Source organism: Amblyomma maculatum, chromosome 3, assembly GCF_055883805.1.
Source record: "Amblyomma maculatum isolate TAMU_Amacu chromosome 3, ASM5588380v1, whole genome shotgun sequence".
In the NCBI taxonomy this organism is placed as follows: domain Eukaryota; kingdom Metazoa; phylum Arthropoda; class Arachnida; order Ixodida; family Ixodidae; genus Amblyomma; species Amblyomma maculatum.
The window spans coordinates 52702654-52721575 of NC_139346.1; the positions used below are offsets into that span (position 1 = coordinate 52702654).

Genomic DNA, 18922 nt, shown 5'->3' on the forward strand with positions numbered 1-18922 from the left:
AGGAGGTGAACTCGGAAACTTTAAAGGTGTTTTATGAGCGTGCATATGTCATAAATATTGTTATAGTGTCTATTTCTTCTCCGTCGGTGCTGCTCATGTCTTCATTGTGATGTTGGATATTATCACTTGGTAGTGACAAAGCCAGTCGTATTAACACTGAAGTCAACTCTTTATTGACACCCGCAAAACAACTAGCAATTTGGCGGTGGCAATAGCAACAATCATGCTTGTCGGTCGTCAAACAAGGAATGCTAGTGGCACGCACTAACGTTCAATTTATAGGTCCCAAGGAAACAACGAGATAGAGCCACAGGCCGTGACTAGCGTAATCTGGAACCTTGCAGAAATACACGCGAGTGGCAGGAATCTTCTAGATCTCTCTCGACGCATCTTGTGAGACAGAGAAAATGATAAAGCACTATCTGGCGACAACGATCATGAACAAAGAAAGAATACAGAATTGATACGTGTGCCAGAATCAGAGTAATAAGGCCACATGCCGGCGGCTGCTGAAAAACAACAACAAATAGAGTTTTGAACGTTTCGTGGCAATATTATCATACTGCATCTTTTTCAAGAGTCGCGATAAAGTGTAAAACAGAAACTAGTACAAGCGCCCATCGCATCCTGTATCATAAATGTCGCAGAGGTGCCTGTCATTACTGCCGCCAAGTTTTATTGGAATATAGGCGGCCGTATTTTCTGTGATAGTGGGCTTTACAGAGAAACTAACCTGTGAAAAGTCCATGTATAAGCAAGTGCTGACTACGTCCTTGCTATTCTTCACTTTCCGGTCCGTTTTGCAGCCCTGAGCCACAGGATCACAGAGAATGCGGCCATCGCGCAATTCAGTTTAGGATTTTGGCCGCTCCCCATACGTGAGCGCAGATCTTGCACATAATTGGTTTTTAAAACTCTGCTTCCTGCTCATCGCAGCAAGCACTGAAGCCGGTTTTTCGCGCGAATGTTGCGCTTAAAATCACTTACGCGCGAGTAACTTTACTGGGAAGTGTCTGATTTTGCTCACCAAGGAAAATGGCACTAAAGGCAGGGTGCATGCCTGGCGGCCGGAGTAGGCAGTGCGTCCAGTTGCCCTTTTCTGATTCCCCTACAGCCCACATTGGTGGTCGAGCAAGCGCCAAACAGCAGTGCAAACTTAGCTGGTTTAGTTCAATTTCGTGTTCGTGGGCGGAGAGCGCTATCGCTTTGTTTTCTTCACCTTTGTTTTTCTCAGTCAGCCCGGTGTACATTTTGAGAGCGAAAACATGGAGGCTGCTTTTAATCCTCCACACCTCTGATGCTAAATATGCAACATCTAATGTTACTTCGGCAAAATGATAAGAGATTCGATATGTACTAGTGTTACCTCCTTTCCTCATGCTCGGTTTACACCCTTGAAGTGCGGCTTTAGGCCTCGCGTTGAGCGAAAATCCGAAAATCAGTATGGGAGACAGTCCCAGGCAGCACAAATCATCGACTCAATATTGGAGTGTCTTGGTGTCTTGACAATACAATGGTGCTTGTAGGACCGGAACTGCCAACACAGTACCAATACTGGCCCTTTGGTTTGTTCTGCCTGGGGCTGATTAGTTTACGTTTAGGTCGGTGGGATGTAGTGTCGTCACGAGATCACGTGACGCGGCACCATCGGCAGAAGCTGTCAATTCGGATAGCTCCTGAGAAATGGAAATTGAATCAGGGAGCCTTGGATCACGACTCAGCCATGCTACCATAAGCTACGCTGGCATTTCCGCACGGCTTGGTTGAAGAGGGACTTTTATGCTAGGTGGTCTGTCAAGCAATGAGATATTTATAATCCTACTCTGAGTAATATGTGTGATATTAGTGAGGCAGTAATTTAGAGAATAGTGATTAAGCTATTCCCAAAACGCAGTACACAAATAAACATTTGCAAGGCGACCCGCAGAACGCGAACCATTAGCGATTTCGCTTGGTACAATTAAAGGCTCGACCTAAGTCACGTCCGATATTTGGCAAGTCTTGCGTCTACCTGTGGAATTCTGTGCCTCAAACACACTATTTCTGAATAAAGACTTGAAAGAAAGAATTGCGAGAGGTTGTGCTCCGGGACACTGCGGGACTGGAACGGGGTTTATCCAGCATTTTACCGACAGTTTTGCAGAAGCGTTCTTCCGCGAAATATTGATTTCATGAAATATTTTTATGTACGCTGAAGCTACACGCTCTAATGCTTTTTGAAAAATTTAAACGTGTTTCCAGGTGTGCGGCCTGGTTTATGTTGATTCTGAACGTATTAATCATTCATCCGCAAAATCAGATCTCATTACTTGATGGCGCCACCTTAGAATAAATGAGGATCAATCGACGACAAACACAGCTTACCAGCATGTAGGCTTCATTTACGCAGCCTGTTTTGGCATACATGAGAATTCCTTGCTTTATATTCATGCTGAATGGGCACGCAAAAGATGCTGTGCAAGACGAGTCAAGTCTTGTGCGCTACCGCAAGACATGGTGAGGGTATGCATTCGCCTCTATGTTATCTTCGGAGCACTGAATATTGTTGCGTAGCTACACTGAGAAGAGAATAAGTTGTTGGCCATATCACGTTTTATCGCTCATACTGACCGCCTCTTTGTTTCTTAGTATACATAGTGTTGGCCACCTTTGTGGAAGAAAGAATGTGCACAACGCACAGATGACGACCGCACTTGTTTCGTATCTCTAGGCGGCGTATAAAGTTATCCAGTATTTCTTTTATGATCAAGCAGGAATAGATGACTTCATGGGCTCCATTTCTAAAGTATGAGGGAAGTCATGTGGTTGTTCTCTGAAATTAGTTCGTTTTCGTTTGTCCCACCATGCAATAAAGGTCAGCTGCACGCCACTAAGAACGCTCACCGCCGCCAACATAAAATATAGTTGGTCGTATGATCCCTGCGCGTCACGGAAAAAGCCTGCAGAGAAAAAGAATGAACTTCAAGTTAGTACCAGTAACAAACACTTTTTTAGCCACGTCTATTTCACGCTGTTAAGAAATGGAGTTTTTAGCCAAGTAAGGCTCTCCGGAAGTACTCACCAATTATACGTGGTCCGGACAACCACAACGGAACCGATAAGAGACCTCCTAGGCCGGCGCAGAAACTGAGACCGTTCGCACCCATGTAGTCGGAGATGATCACGGATTTGATGCACAGGATGTAGCCTTGTGCCATCCCCATCAGGGATGCTAGAGTGGCGAGGCCGATGAAAGTCGGTACATGTGGCATGGCCAGAAGACAGGCAGAAGCAGCCAAAAAGCTCGCAACAACCATCGGACAGCGACTATGACGGATCTTATCGCAAGCAAAAGGCACGACTACTCGACCAACCAACAGGCCAACGGCATTGTACATCACGATCTCCTTGGCGATGTCCAGCTTGCATCCCTTGTCTCCAGCGTAGGCAACCACAGTGGCCGTGAAAGTGACAAATATGTAGTCCGATACAATGCTATAGAATACTAGAGGGTAGAAACAGATGTTTTTAAAACTAGCAAGCGCATCGACCACTGCGTTCTTTGCTGTCTTCTCTGAGCACAAGGAAGGCGAATGCTTGACCGAATGCGCCAATTGCTGGAACGAATTGAAGGAAGGTCCGATACTGGTTTTTTGAAAAATTTGAAATGGCAGGTAGAGAGGCTGAGGTGACTTGATAAGCATTACGAATGGCAACACGTGGAACATCAGACCACCTGTTATGAGCAGGCATCCTTCAAGCCCGTAGGTGGCTGTCAAGTGCGATAGAAATGGCATTCCAGCCATTCCCGATGTCGCCCTCAATATCCACATGAAGGCGAACGCTGTGCCGCTGTATTTGTCGAAGTACATGAGGATGTACAAGGAGAGTCCAAGAAGGGCGGTTCCTACTCCGGCTCCTGAAAAATAATAGGAACAAGTGAGTATGCGAGATCTTTCGTGGGACTATAAGTTTCGGCATGACAACTGTGGCTGTATCCGCGGCAGTCCAAATCAATATGTTTTTGGCTTTCCGCACCACCTTGTAATGACATGTATTTTATGCAGCAGAGGAAATCAGTCAACGCTGCGGGCGAGCAAGGGACAGTAACGAAAGCAACAGTTAGTGGAGCAAGGAAGAAAAATGTACGAGGAGGCCGAATATTTACTGTATTAGTCTTAAGTCTGGTTAGGAGCTAAGCCTGTCGTCTTTTGTTCTAGGGGTGCACTTAATTCTGCTTGGTTGCTGTAATGTGCAAGTATTTCTATTACTTCTGCCGATTATATCGCTGCATGGTCGTGTTTTTATGACTTTGCCGTTTCTGACATGCGTTTCTCGCTACAAGCTAAGGCTAATTTGAGAATCGATGCTCATTTCCTGCGCCACGACTCTCGAGACTGCTGTGTTGTGGCGTTTTGCGCCAGTCTCGCTAGATGGCGTAAAACGTGTGTCTAACGAAAACTCTATCGCCGCTTTTTTAAATTTTTGCATCCGCAGATTTGCAAACAATTTTGTCCCACGGTATAACATATCTTTGGATCAGGTTTGTTGAACGTTCATATTTATCTTTTTTTTTCGCATTTCTTGTCAATTTTGTCGTTTACCACTGCGACCTCCGGCATCCTTACTCTAGACAAAGGGAATTACATTTTCAGTGGAATAAATGCCAGGCTGAAAAGACAGCGTGGAGTAGTCATTTGCGCGCTTGGCTGATGATCGGAAGAACGGCAGTTTGATTTCTGACTGTGACGCGACTTCTTTCGTAAGCGTATGTTCTAGCAGACAATTTTGGCCAACACTCTCTATCTACACCACTAATGAGCCAAGAAGGGCTTTTGCCATGAAATATAGTAATTGAAAAGAATCCAAGCCTAAGGTGACCGGTAACTACATGGTGACAATAACATGTCACAGAGCTACCACCTCTCATTTGAAGTGGGGATTGCGTTAAATGACCCATTAACGCAACCCGTGCCCCGCATGTCGACAGCAGCCTTGACTATCAAATGGTAATATTACTTTTAGAAATCTCTTTTTAGCTTCAAGAATATATTAGTTTTCCAACTTGCTCAGTTTCCTAATGCGCTTTTCCGGGAATGTGGACCCTTGGATATAGAGTTGGAAGAAAATGTTTAAAGCAATTGAAGTGTGTGTGACGTCCTTAATTTATTGAGACGTGTATCCAGGGTTCTATTTTCTGCCGCGATTCTGCAGGTGAACTTGATTAGTCCTCGCAGTTCTTTCGTGTTGGTGCTGGTAAGTGGAGCATCAAGGGAGAACGCATGTTATTGGATAGGGAGAAGAAGCCGTAAGTGTAATATTGTTAGATATATGCTCTGCGTCGCTGGGCATTGAAGAAGACGACGATCAACAACAGTGACTCGAAAGGAAGACGAAGCCGGAGCAACGGTAGTTGGTGCTAACCGAAGATTGGCGTTTCTGCGAACATTCACTCAAGTCATCAGCCGTTGTGTTCTCGAGCTAACCTTCTTGCCACGTATCAATATTAGATAGTGATTTCAAAGAGGGTTTAAAAACGCCGCTACAGAATTGTTCATCTCTGTTCAGATGCAAGAAGGCAAACTTCTCGAATAAAAAAAGAACGATGTTGGTGAGGTAGAGTTGCCCCTCGTTGTGGTAGCGGGTGAGAATGAATATGTAAGAATGCTTCTGTTGGTGATTCGTTCGAAACGGACAGCGCTTCCGCTGGAGTGCGGTTAGTGAGATCTTAGGAAAAGTAATAACTAGCTCATTGATAAATAGAGGACAATTTCCAGGAGGCCACCCAATCTGCAGATTTTGTATGTGTGCTTTAATTATCTAGAAACCGGTAGGTAGCGGTACAAACAGGCCTTGCCAAAGAGCGCTACATGCTGCTTGAAAATCTACGATAAAGATGCGCATGATGTTTTGCTGGCTGATGTCTGTGATGCGTAAAATGGCTAGCACTACATTGCACTCTCTATCTCGTCGCCTAATGTCGCGCGTACGATGCCCACTGCTTTAGGGCTTCTTTCCCGCCCCCCACAACTGGGAAGATTGCAGGTCGTTCTGGATATTTCAACTGAGTGGTGTACCGGAAAATCAAAATCACTCCAAAGGGTTGTCTCAGAAAATGGCACCTGATAGGCCACACGGATACTTCCTAATTAAGGCTTATATATCAAGACATGGTAATCGAGATGTAGACACGAGAATCGAATTACTGAGTCCGCAGTACACGAGGTATCACTGACCGTGTGGCAAAAATACATGCGACCGACGTCAAATACAAAGCATTAACCATGGTTTCAATTTTCAATCAATTCAACATCCAGGCGTTATTCATTTTGCCTGAATATCTGAGCATCAATTTTATGTAGACCCACTTTAACAGCCTTGAAACTGCATTGATAATAACCTTCGATTTAAGCCGCTTAACACAATCTTAATACATTTAGCTCAAATATTATGAACAAAACCAACTTTCAGAAAGCTGAGAACACTTATCTTTCGCAGCACACGGAAGGTAAGTTGTGCATGTGCTTTCAACAATAAATATGCCATGAGAAATTTGAGTAATCTGAGATAAGCAGGATGGTTTCATAGAGTCAGCTTTTGTGATTTAGGTGCTAAAGCAACTTCTTAGGTTATCTTAAACATGAATATGTAGGTCAGTACGAGCCATAAACAATGACATTGAACGGAAACTATTTTGCTGTACGCTATGAAATTAAAAGAAGTTGTAGCCTGGCTTGGCAGCGAAGGTGACTCTAACCATACATTGCTGCCCTTACCGTAGAGTACGCCAAACGTGACTGTCATCCAGAGGATGCTTGGTGCAAAGGCAGAGGCTATGACTCCAATAGAAGCCAGGAAGCCTCCTACCAGAGTGATGTGGTACACGGACACCTTGTACTGGATCTGACTGACGACCAGTCCTGCAACAGAGTGGAAAATGTAAACGTTTTTTTTTCTGTTAGCAAACTGCGTATAGAGAAGAAACAGCCAAGGGCAGGGCATGATGACTCAACAGAAAGATGACTGATACATGTTAAGGTAACGGGAAGGCCACCATATAGCGGAAGAAAGCTGGGTTGGGCGCGCATGGTCGAGGTTGCAAAGCTGGAAAGACAAAGTGACCGTGGGTTGAAATTAATCAGGTGAATTGACGCAACATGAGAGGCCTCTAAGCTGCGCTAAACTTAGGCTGAGATAATGGAAAAGTTCAAGACCTTAACCTGGAGCTAATGCAATGAGATACCATATTAGTAAAACATTGCACACATTACTTCAACGATGTGCATATTCGCCACCATCGGTTCTTGCAGCCTTTCTTGCGGATCATGAACGGCCGTATGAGTGCGACAGTGATAAAAAAAAGAATAAATAATTGAAGCATATTTGTTGGAGCACATAACTTGCATTTTGTCGGCCGGTACATTGCATGAAAACGCAATTTACGTACTTGCAAATATGCGCGTATTACTTTTTATACCCTGCACTCGTCCATTCACGCAGTTTTCGTGAACTTGAATTGCGCTTGATAATACGTTGTCTACCGTTCAAATAATCATGAAATGGCAACTGAGGCGGTTGCCGTAGAAGGCAGGATCTTGTTGATTAGGAATACAGGCAAAGAAAATATGCGGGCCGTTAATGGAATACAAAGGAAACGTAGCCCTTACCACATAGTGTATAATATATGATAGAGTAATTTTTACTTGTGCTAAATTGTTCTCAACAGAAAGAAAATAAATTTTGATTTTTTAGTATAAGAGTGAGTAGGGTTTGTAATCCATTTGACCAACAAGTTAACATTCGGCGTTATTTATTTCGTTATTTTAATTGCAAACCTGCAGGCCAGTAGAGAGTTTTATTTCATGCTGAAATTCGAAAACTAGAGGGTACATTTTCTTTATTCTGACTGGAAGCAGCGCTTTTAACAAATTATTACATCATTGAGATTTGTTTTCTCTACTTAAAACATAAAATGCGTGATCATTCTTCAGACTACTGAGCGATAACGGCATTTACTTGTGTATCGGATATGACGCACCATTCAGTTAGCGGTAGGTTTCGCCTCGGTATGGTGTTTCATATTTTCATTAGCAGAAAATAAACTCACTGCACTCCAATGATTCTACATACTTTTGCCAGTTAAAGATACAAATCAATGTAGAGGTTTTACATTATATCGCAGGCACGAAATTTGGGTGCTGCGCTCATTTGATATTCTTTAGTGGTCACAATGAATGTCGACTGGAGATTATACAGTGCACTGCCTTCCAAGAAAAATTTCTTCATCCTACTAACCAGTAGGATGAAGAAATATTGCGACGGTCTTGCTTTGAGAAAGCGTTGCAGGAAATACCAAAGGCGTAGATGGGCGGGAAGTGGTACAGTCATGATTCCTTTAGATATATATATATATATATATATAAGGATCTTTTAAAATGGTTTTGCCCTCAAATTGCCCTTGAGTAATCCATTATGGAATTCTCGTTAAGGTAGAGCTGCTTATGGTCATTTTTATGTTTTCACAAAAATACTAGGAGGAGATGAGCAAGAAGAAGAAAGGCAGGGAGGTTAACCGGAAGAAGGAACTGGTTTGCTACCCTGAACTGGGGGAAGGGGGTGAAGGGATATAAAAATGATGGATAAGAGAGGGATGGTTGAAGTCAGTATAGTCACATAACAGCAAAATCGCAGCCTATCGATCAGGCCTGTGGTTTTCATGACGCGGAGCAGTGCCTTCACCGCCGGCGACCGCCATGGCTAGTTTTCTAGAATTTTGATTTCAGTCAGTGGGCGTCCATCTAGATGCTCCAGCGCACGGTAGGGACGCTATCTTTCCTCACTATATATGGGGCACTCACAAAGAATATGGTCTATAGTCTCGTCGCACCGGCAGGATACACATGCAGGGCTATTAGCCATACCCATCACAAATTAATAATAGTTATAGAACTAACGGCATGGTGTATCATATATGATACAGAGATTATTGCGCAAAATCGCTGCAACTGGGTAGTGCTTCGCCAAACAAACATTGATATAGGCGTTCGCGTCATGAAGGAGCTCAGTAAAAGTTTTTGGGCAGAAAAAAAAATTAATTGAGTAAATTGCTCAGCAATGCCGTCGATCACAAGTTGTTCGGAAAAGGGTTAAACTTGCACTTTAGGAAGGGCCACAGTTGCTGCCAATTGTACTGTGTAAGGCGATATATCGCACATGCTTATAGAGGTGCCCTGCACGTTCCCAACAGTCGAGCCCTACCTAAGATGTCTGGTGTCGCCAAGCAGCCGAATTGTTCTCATCACCGGACTCACAAGGACGACACTGAAGCAGGGATTCTTGGAGGTCGCCAAGAGCATGATCATCCACCGATCATCCATGTAGCTCAGAGGGTTGAATCGCGCTTAGAAGTTCGAAGTGTTAGCTGAATAGCTAGCGGTGCACTCCATCGGTATCTCGCGTTCTGCTTGCACGGTGCAGATATTTTCGTCCTAACTATATAGCAGTGGGAATCACCACTGGTATACATTGTGTACCATTGTTATATTGAAGGCGGGAAGGTGTGCTGCACGTACAGAACAAGCCAAGCTGGAAAACAAGGAGTGTGGCATCAGAACTGTCTGCTGTAACCTCTTTTTTCACTTGGAAGGGATCAAGAAAAAGGCGCATCTGTAAAGCAGTTACTGTCCACAAACGTCAAATTATTAGTGGAGTAACAAAAGTGCGTCCTCCACATAACTACATCATGAAACGTTTAGTACTGGGCCACCCGGCAGCATCCGCCTCGAATTTGGACAGTGCTAGGTTACTAGGTTCGACTTCCGGTGCCGCCGGTTACCTAGCGGTTTTTCAACAGTTACCTGTTTTCCCCAGCATGGTACTCGGCTCTTCTGGGGCGAAATGCTTGGGAAACGGGTCATCGGCCAAAGTATTGCGCCTATGGGTGACTCCACTTTTCCATCATCGGATAACTAATATGCACACGTTCGCCTCCTGTGGGTGAAAACTGCAGTCGTGTACTAGCGGTGTGAACGCTTGTCCCGCCTACGGCAGTAGGTTTCCCCTGCCCCCTACAGGTGGTCCCCACCGGACACCTACTGGTAAAATCGGGTGCAAGTGTACTCCGGCCCGGCGCCTGGCTTTCGTAGTGGTGTGCGATTGGAAGAGGCTTCACAAACCCCGCTGAGCCTTTTCGGGAGCAAAAACCAGTTTCGAGCCCTGCTGCCTGGCTAGGTTGTCCTTGGCGAAAAGCTTCCTGTGCGATAACTGTGTAACGAGGGTGTCTACGCCAGACACAAATGTGCACTGTTAAATCAATCGTAGCCAAACTATTCAAGTGAAACAACTTAGCATTTCTAGTGAAGCAGCGCAACGGCACAAGGCGAGAAGAAGAGAGGGACAAACACAGCGCTGAACCGACAACAAATGTTTATTCTGGATGCTAAGCATAAATATATATACAAGAGCGAATCCCTGATACTACTGACATATACACCAACGCAACGATTACAAGCGAATTCGCATCTATGGCCTAAGTATGCGATGACAACCCTTCGCTTTCAGGCGCTTACGCCTGCCATCTACCTCAAGGTACCCCTCTTCACGCTGAACTCCTCGCGATTTGGGGAGCCTTTTCAGGAGTGCCTTGCACCGGAACTGGGTCAATACGTATTCTTACTGATTCCTTTGAAGCTTACAAGGAAATCGCTACTCCGGGTTCACAAGATGCAACCGCTACGGCTATACAGCGCCTCCTTAAACGCCACCAACTCGCGACCAGAACTGCCGCTATTCACTGGACCCCAGGTCACTCGGACGAATCAGGGGGCAATGCGGCGGCACACGCCGTGGCTGCCTTGGCAGGTGGGATGTCCACATTTACCCCCCCCCCCCCCTGCTTCATCCTTATTCGACCTTGGGCGGGCAACTCATCCCTGCTCTTGCCCTTATGCACTATACTCGGACCAATCTTCGTAGCCTCAGTCAGCATCACATGCAGGTGGCCACACCAGACCCACCTTTTACGAGAAGAACCCACCTCACCCGAAGTCAAGAAGTATTTTTGAATAAGCTCATCGCCCATGCGGCTTACACGCCCTGTATTATGGCCCGCTGGCGTCAGTATACGGAGAAAATGATTATGTGCCCCCACTGTACGACTCTAACCTGCGGCGGCATATCTCATTTACTTTGGGATTGCCCTACTTTTTCTACTGGACGCCCCGAGATCGAACCCTACCGCCTGAACTACCGTTTCCTTCTAAAAGCTGATGTTAACACACAGATGATATTTGCCAAGTATGGCTCGCTTAGTGGCCTGGTTAGAGCAATGTGATTCGAGTGACCACCTAAACAATGAAGATTCTGTCTACTCCCCTTTATCCCCATCCATGGCCATGAGCCTTCAAATTCAATAAAGGACATTTAATCAATCAATATTTAGCACAATCGAAAAAAACAAAGAAACAGAAAGGAGCGGAAAGAATCAACCCAGTCACTGTGCGCATGCAACTGCTTCGTGTGTGCAACGATTATACGATATCAAATAGTTATGCTCTTTCAACGAGATAGCTATGGAAGGAGTGCTGATACAATTATCACCCAGCTTCACTATTTCAGATGCTTCGATAATCTCTCGTAGTAAGTTTATCCTTGCGCTTGGTAACTACTTGGTTGTTTTTGATTACTGGGAAACATGAACAATCACGACAGTGAATACCTATGTGGCGGGCAGCGTTATTAACGTTGTTTCCATGCTGCCTAAGTCTATAATTTATAAAACGGCCAGTTTGGCCAATGTATGAACCACCATACGTCAACGGGACTGAATACCCCGCGTTTTCTTGACATGACACATATTTCATCTTGTGGTTTTTCTTGCATTCATGACCAGATTCTAATCTTTTATCTGGGTCATTTACCTTCGCACACAAGCCATTCGGTCTTACGGGTGCCGAAAAAACAACATCAAATCAAGCCTTTTTGCCCATTCTCTTCAAACTGTGGGATACAACGTGGACATAGGGTATTACTGCCAGATTTCGTTTGGAATGTGGGACATCGTTGCCCCCCTCCCCCTTTTTAGCTTTTTCAAAATCTCTTCTGCTACTGACGCCAGAATATGAAGGGGGTATTTTGCGTCTGCTAGTCTATCAACCTGATTAGACAAACTATAATCAATCTTGTGCGCACAGGATTTTTTCATGGCATTTTGAAAGCATGACGCCACAATGCCTTTTTTCCCGAGCTTCGAATGGGCTGAGCTATAGGGAAGTAAAGGCTTTTTACTCCTAGGTTCGAATGCCCAGCATACATGGAAATCTGAAAAATATAAGGTTAGATCAAAGAACATAATGCGATCGTTTACAGCCACTTCATGCGTAATTTCCAGCGGCGAAGGCACTTTAGAAAATATCGCGCACAAGTCATTCACTTCTGAAGCGAACTAAGTCGGGTCACAGTCTAATAAAATAAGGTAATCATCTACATATCGGAACACTCTTGCAACTGTAGAGCTAATGACCGAATGCTGGAGTGTCCGGTCAAGCTTGGCAAGAAAATTGTCACTTAGTCATAGGTTGACTGAAGGTACACTGAAGGCATTTCTGCAAGAAAGCTTTTTAGACCTGCTGCAAGTGTACCTTCAGTCAACCCATGCAGAATGGGAAGGCACTGTTTTTATTCAAAAGAATGGGAGGTTACCCTATTACCCTAGAAGCAATGAACGATAATTTCAGAGATATCATTACTGAATGTGCGGTAGAAGTAGGCGGTAGGATAGTTAGAGAGGATACCGGTAAGCTGTCGAAGGATACGAAAGATTAGATTAATAAACGCCAGAGTATGAAAGCTTCCAATCCAACAGACCAGATTGAATTGGCCGATATATCAAAGCTAATCAATAAGCGCAAGGTGGCCGATATAAGGAAGTATAACATGGAGAAAATTTAGCATGCTGTAAAGAACGGGGGAAGCCTTAAAGCGGTAAAGAAGAAATTGGGCATAGGCAAAAACCAGATGTATGCGATAAGGGACAAGGAGGGCAACGTCATCACGAATATGGAGAAGATAGTCAAAGTAGCCGAGGAGTTTTATACAGATCTCTACAGTAGCCAAAGTAGTCAGGACTGCAAAGAGATTGACGGTAGGGAAAAACAGTGAGACGTTCCACCAGTTACGAAGGATGAGGTCAAGAAAGCATTAGAAACTATGAAAAGGGAGAAATCAGCTGGAGAGGATCAGATAACTACAGATTTGCTGAAGGACGGAGGGGATATCGTGTTAGAAAAGCTGGCCACTCTTTATACGCAGTACCTGATGTCATCGACGGTACCGGAACCATGGAAGAATGCAAACATTATCCTCATTCCTGTCTGCTACGTAGAAGGTATGTACTAAAGTAATCGCTAATAGAATCAGGACAACCTTAGACTGCAATCAAGCGAAGGATCAAGCAGGTTTTCGGAAACGGTACTCTAGTATCGATCATATCCATACCATTAATCAGGTGATAGAAAAATGCTCGGAATATAATCAGCCCTTGTACATAGCATTCATTGATTACGAAAAAGCATTTGACTAAGTTGAAACCTCGGCGGTGATGCAGGCATTGCGAAATCAGGGGCTAGACGAGCCGTACGTGAAAGTGCTGGAAGATATATATCGTGGCTGCACAGCAACCGCAGTTCTGCATAAAGAAAGTAACAAAATTCCCATAAAGAAAGCTGTTAGGCAAGGAGACATGATCTCCCAGAACTATTCACAGCATGCTTAGAGGAAGAATTCAGAGACTTAGAATGGGAGCAGTTAGGGATAAGGGTAGATGGAGAATACCTCAGTAATCTGCGATTTGCTGATGACATTGGCTTGCTAAGCAACTCGGGGGATGAATTGCAAATAATGATTGGTGACCTAGACAGGAGAAGTAGAAAGGTAGGCTTGAAAATCAATATGCAGAAGGCTAAGGCAATGTTCGACAGCCTCGGAAAGGAACAGCAGTTTACATTAGGTACTGGTATTTAGGTATTTACATTAAATACTGGAAGTAGTAGGCGAATATGTCTACTTAGGACAGGTAGTAACCGCAGATCCGGACCATGCAAAGGAAATAACAAGAAGAATACGATTGGTATGGAGCGCATTTGGCAAGCACTCGCAGATTATGACTCGCAGCTTGCCGGTATCGCTAAAGAAAAAAGTATATAACAGTTGCATCTTACCTGTACTCACCTATGGTGCTGAAACGTGGAGCCTAACCAAGAGAGTTCTACTTTAATTGAGGACAACCCAGAGGGCTATGGAACGAAAATGGTAGGGGTAAAATTAAGAGATAGGAAGCGTGCAGAGTGGGTCAGAGAAACAACTCAGGTTACCGATATACTAGTGGAAATTAAGAAGAAGAAATGGGCATGGGCGTGACATGTAGTGCGAAGAGAATATACGCGACGGTCGCTTAGGGTAAAAAACTGGATTCCAAGGGGACAAAAGCGTAGGAGGTGGCGGCAGAAAGTTAGGTGGGCGGATGAGGTTAAGAAGTTCGCAGGGGTCAAGTGGATGCAGCTAGCACAGAACCTAGGTAAGTGGAGAAATATGGGAAAGGCCTTCGCCCTGCAGCGGGTATAGTCAGGCTGATGATGATGATGATGATGAAGGGTCAGTCATCTCATCTACTCTCTTCAATACAGCTATGATAGGCCTAACATGAAAACTAGAGAACATCGAAGGCGTCAAGTACGCCATCTATGCCGACGACATAACAATGTGAACGAGAACCAGTTGACTCGGCGAGAAGGAGATAAACTACAAGAACCGGCCTCCTATTTGCAGCAATACCTCGAAGAAAGAGCGCTCGCTTGCTCGACAGAGATATCAGAACTACTTCGAGTCTGAAGACGCAAACAAAAAGGGGCCGTTGCAACCTGTGAGGACCTGAAACCTAAGATCTACCCTGAAGGAACGCCCATACCAGAAAAGACAACAATAAGAATTTTGGGCATGTGGGTCCAATCCAACTAGCGCAGTACTGAAACTTTTACCCTGCACAAAGAAACAACGCTACAAGTCGCACGCATGATCCCCCACATCACCAACAGGTGATATAGCATGCGCGAAAAGGACACACTAACACTAGTCTGAAACATGGTAGTGAGGCGAATTATGCACAGACTACCCTACCAGTGCCTGAACAAAAGCGAAATACAACGAGCACATGCCCCGCTACGCAAAGCGCACAAATCAGCGCTCTGATTACCACGCAACACGTCTACAGAAAAACGCATGGTCCTCGGATTGCAAAACACCTCCGAGGAGCTACGCGATTCGCAGCTTTAGTGGCAAAAGCTCGGGCTTTTGCAGACAACGACTGGAAGAGCGCTCTTACAGAGACTCGGATACCGACACCGGATGCTAGAATTAGCGAGTACGGAAACGATCCCCGAAGAGCGTCACAAGTCCCTCAAGGTAGCGCTAAGCCCGAGGAACAGACACCTGAACCTTCACCGAGTCAGAGAAAAGCGTCGGCTGAATTCATTTAAAAAACCTCTGTTCCTCAAGACGGGAACGTGTATGCAGACGCGCCCTCGAGTGGAGCAGACACAAAAATTACTGAGGCCACGATGGTCGATCCATCTCTACGTGAAGTGGGCAGCGCGTCTATGCGACACTGAATTGTAACAGAGGCCGTGGAATTAGCCGTTCCTCTAGCGCTCTAGCGGTCGCGCCGGGCTATAGAACAGGGCGATTGCTAACAATACTCACGGATTTTCAAGCAGCCTGCTGAAATCAATGAGTGGCAAGATAGGTCGTCACGCGCTCTTCATACTCTTCGAAGCGAGCGGGCAATTGAAAAGGTATGAAAAAGAAAATAAGACCACACGCAAAATTATGTGAGTACCAGGGCACATTGTGGTGGCAGAGAACCAAGAGGCTGACAGGATAGCTCAAACGTACACTACTTTCCGAGCATCCGACGCGACCACGGAACTTTCACAAGCGCCCAAGGAAGACTCGGTCATACTAGAAAACTACAGAGACAGAAAATGCGATATTCCCCACCACACAATTCTCTCAGCAGAAAGGCATCCGTCATAGGAGACAATTACATATTTGTACCTGATAACGAGAAGAATAAGATTGGGATGGAGCGCATTTCGCAAGCACTCGCAGATTATGACTAGCAGCTTACCGGTATCGCTCAAGAGGAAAGTATACAACAGTTGCATCTTGCCTGTACTCATCTATGGGGCTGAAACGTGGAGGCTAACCAAGAGAGTTCTACTTAAATTGAGGACAACCCAGAGGGCTATGGAACGAAAAAGGGTAGGGGTAACATTAAGAGATAGAAAGCGTTCAGAGTGGGTCAGAGAACAACTCAAGTTACCGAAATTCTAGTAGAAATTAAGAAGAAATGAACATGGGCAGGACATGTAGTGCGAAGAGAGGATAACCGATAGTCGCTGAGGGTAACAAACTGGATTCCAAGGGAAGGAAAGCGTAGCAGGGGGCGGCAGAAAGTTAGTTGGGTGGATGAGATTAAGAAGTTCGCATGGGTCAAGTGGATCCAGCTAGCACAGAGCCGGGTTAAGTGGAGAAATACGGGAGAGGCCTTCGCCCTGCAGTGGCTTTAATCAGGCTGATGATGATGATGGCATGTTTGTACCTACATACACTAAACAAAATGCACCCTACGATATGCGTGGACTGTTACGCTCGACACCTACCCCGAAGCAGCCGGAGCACCGGAACCGAGCAGTTTCATTGAGCCAGTCCTCCTACATATAGATGAATGCAAGCCCTGAATATTTCCACCCCAGACATGGCCGATCAGGAGAACATGTGGTCGCAAGATATGCTTGCGCGCGTGGAGTGGCGGAAGTGTTCGGAGAAAGTCCATTGTCGACGGCGTTGCATTGGAAGAGTCGCCTTCCCGGACGCAGCGAAACAGGCGACAATCAATCAGCACGGGGTGACAGCTTGTACGCAGCGACGGGCAAGCGCCGGAGTGCAAGATGATTGGTTTGGTTAACACGCATTCCGAGAATCCTCCTTGTACCGGGCGAGGGCACAAATCGTGTTCATGCGGGAAAGGCCACAGGCAGGATTGCTCTGCGTTGTCCGGGTCCCATTATAAGGCGATAATCGGGGAAGTTTACGACACCGATGTCTCAACAAGTTTGGAATAGACGAAGGTGCGTACCCGACCTTTTAAGGGACTACAATAGCGCTGGCGGTTGTAATGATAGCAAGAACTGGACAACTCGCCGATAAAGGCCAGCAGCGCTAGTGCGTCACATGAGTGGTGAGGGTGCCTGCTGAACAATGATTTGCGGGCATCGTTCATAGAGAGAAGAAACATTACCAAGGGATGGTGGTGTCACTCCTGTGCTTAACCTCTGACAGATTTCGTGGGCATTGTGTGTAACTGGTATTTAACCACGTATGATATGACGAAAGACCAATTTTGATATAGGGTTCATGATGTGAGAGGAATAACATTGGGACCTTGTAACCTTATGCTTGTGTGGGAAGCCTTCCACGTGTCGACAGATGGAAAAAAGTATATAGAAACCTAGCTCGGACACAAGCTCTCGTGCGACAAAAAACCACATTATGTCACATCACATGGGCCTGTCAAAACATAGGAGTGGACCAATAATATACGAAACCCGAGTGTGGAGCAATATGAGGCTACAGTCCAGCGACCGCTGCGAAGACTACAAAGGTCTGGTACAGCGAGGCCAACTAGTGCCTGCGTTCAGTGGAGCTCAGGACTGAGGGCAACCGACCTTCGTTTGGAGGTGAATGAGGTCTACGGAGAAGACTTCTAGGGATACAACAAGACTCCTTTGAAGACGCCCCACATCCGCCGAAAAATAACACAGCCAAATAGAGGTTTTTCTCTTTTGCCTTCTGGGAGTTTACACGTGAGGCAGGCATTGACGCCAAAATGTGACCTCACTGACCATCCTACGCCGCTTGATTCCGTCTCCTCAACGGTAGGGTCTCGCAACGTCTTTCTCCTCATTGGCAGCGCCTGATCGGGTTAAACGGCTATTGTTACTGAGAGGTGTCTCTGAATGCAACCTAAAGGTAACGTGCACTCACTGAAGTCAGGAAATGATTACGGTGAAGCTAATTGAATAGTGTTACCATTGTCATGTCATCCCCTCGTGGTTTTGTTCAAGGCTTGTTTTGCGGCTATTAGGAATTAAAAATATCACATAATTCAACCTAAGGGGAAACAGCCCCCCGGAATGAATTTGGTAGGTTATTTTAACGTTGGGTAGAAAAATGAAATAGAATAAAGTTCGAACAGATATTTTGTATTCGCTGAGTGTTTACGTAAGTAGTGACAATTCATTGCACCATTGATTTTTTCTTCATTGCCTAATTTATTATCAAATTTTACTCATACAGAACATTACTCCACACAGACAGAGAATATTACGCAACAAATACACAACATGGGTTAAAACCACGCGATTTGGGCTGCAGGATCCATTACAAACCAAGCCCCCCATTTGCAGCAACACGTTCATTCTCAGAAGCCACCCAGCACTTCGTCTTATGTCTTGAAAACATCAATAACACTCACAACGGCTTCGCGAAAATACTGCCATATTTTCCTCGCATCAACGCCTGCATGCCTGAAGACCATTCTGGATCGCCAGATACTGTGCAGGCCCAATAACATGATCATGTTCAACGGTAGTCCATTATCATCTCATCTTCAATTGGTAAAAATCCAATTCCGAATGAATCCACGGGTAGGTCTTTTTTAATTGTTCCTTGTAGACTGTCCCACAAGAAAAAGGCTTCCCAACAGTCTAAGAAAACGTGTTCGATATTTTCCGGTTTGCGACATATGAAACCGTGATTTCCCCAAGGTACAAAAAAAGCTTTCATTTCTTAAGTCTTAACTTAAGCCTGCCGTATTCGTTGCTTATAT

At 45.2% G+C, this 18922-nt stretch overlaps 1 protein-coding gene across 1 annotated transcript in view; it reads right to left on the reverse strand.

Moving 5' to 3' along the window:
* Positions 1-237: 237 nt before the first annotated feature.
* The window catches only part of LOC146194765 (monocarboxylate transporter 13-like), an 80909-nt gene continuing 62224 nt past the window's right edge, over positions 238-18922 (reverse strand). The window contains exons 3-5 of the mRNA XM_084596116.1: positions 6756-6899; positions 3062-3898; positions 238-2939 (exon numbers count right to left, since the gene is read on the reverse strand). Coding sequence (XP_084452242.1) covers positions 2746-2939; positions 3062-3898; positions 6756-6899 — 1175 coding nt within the window. The 3' untranslated portion in view covers positions 238-2745. The remainder of the gene's footprint in view (positions 2940-3061; positions 3899-6755; positions 6900-18922) is intronic.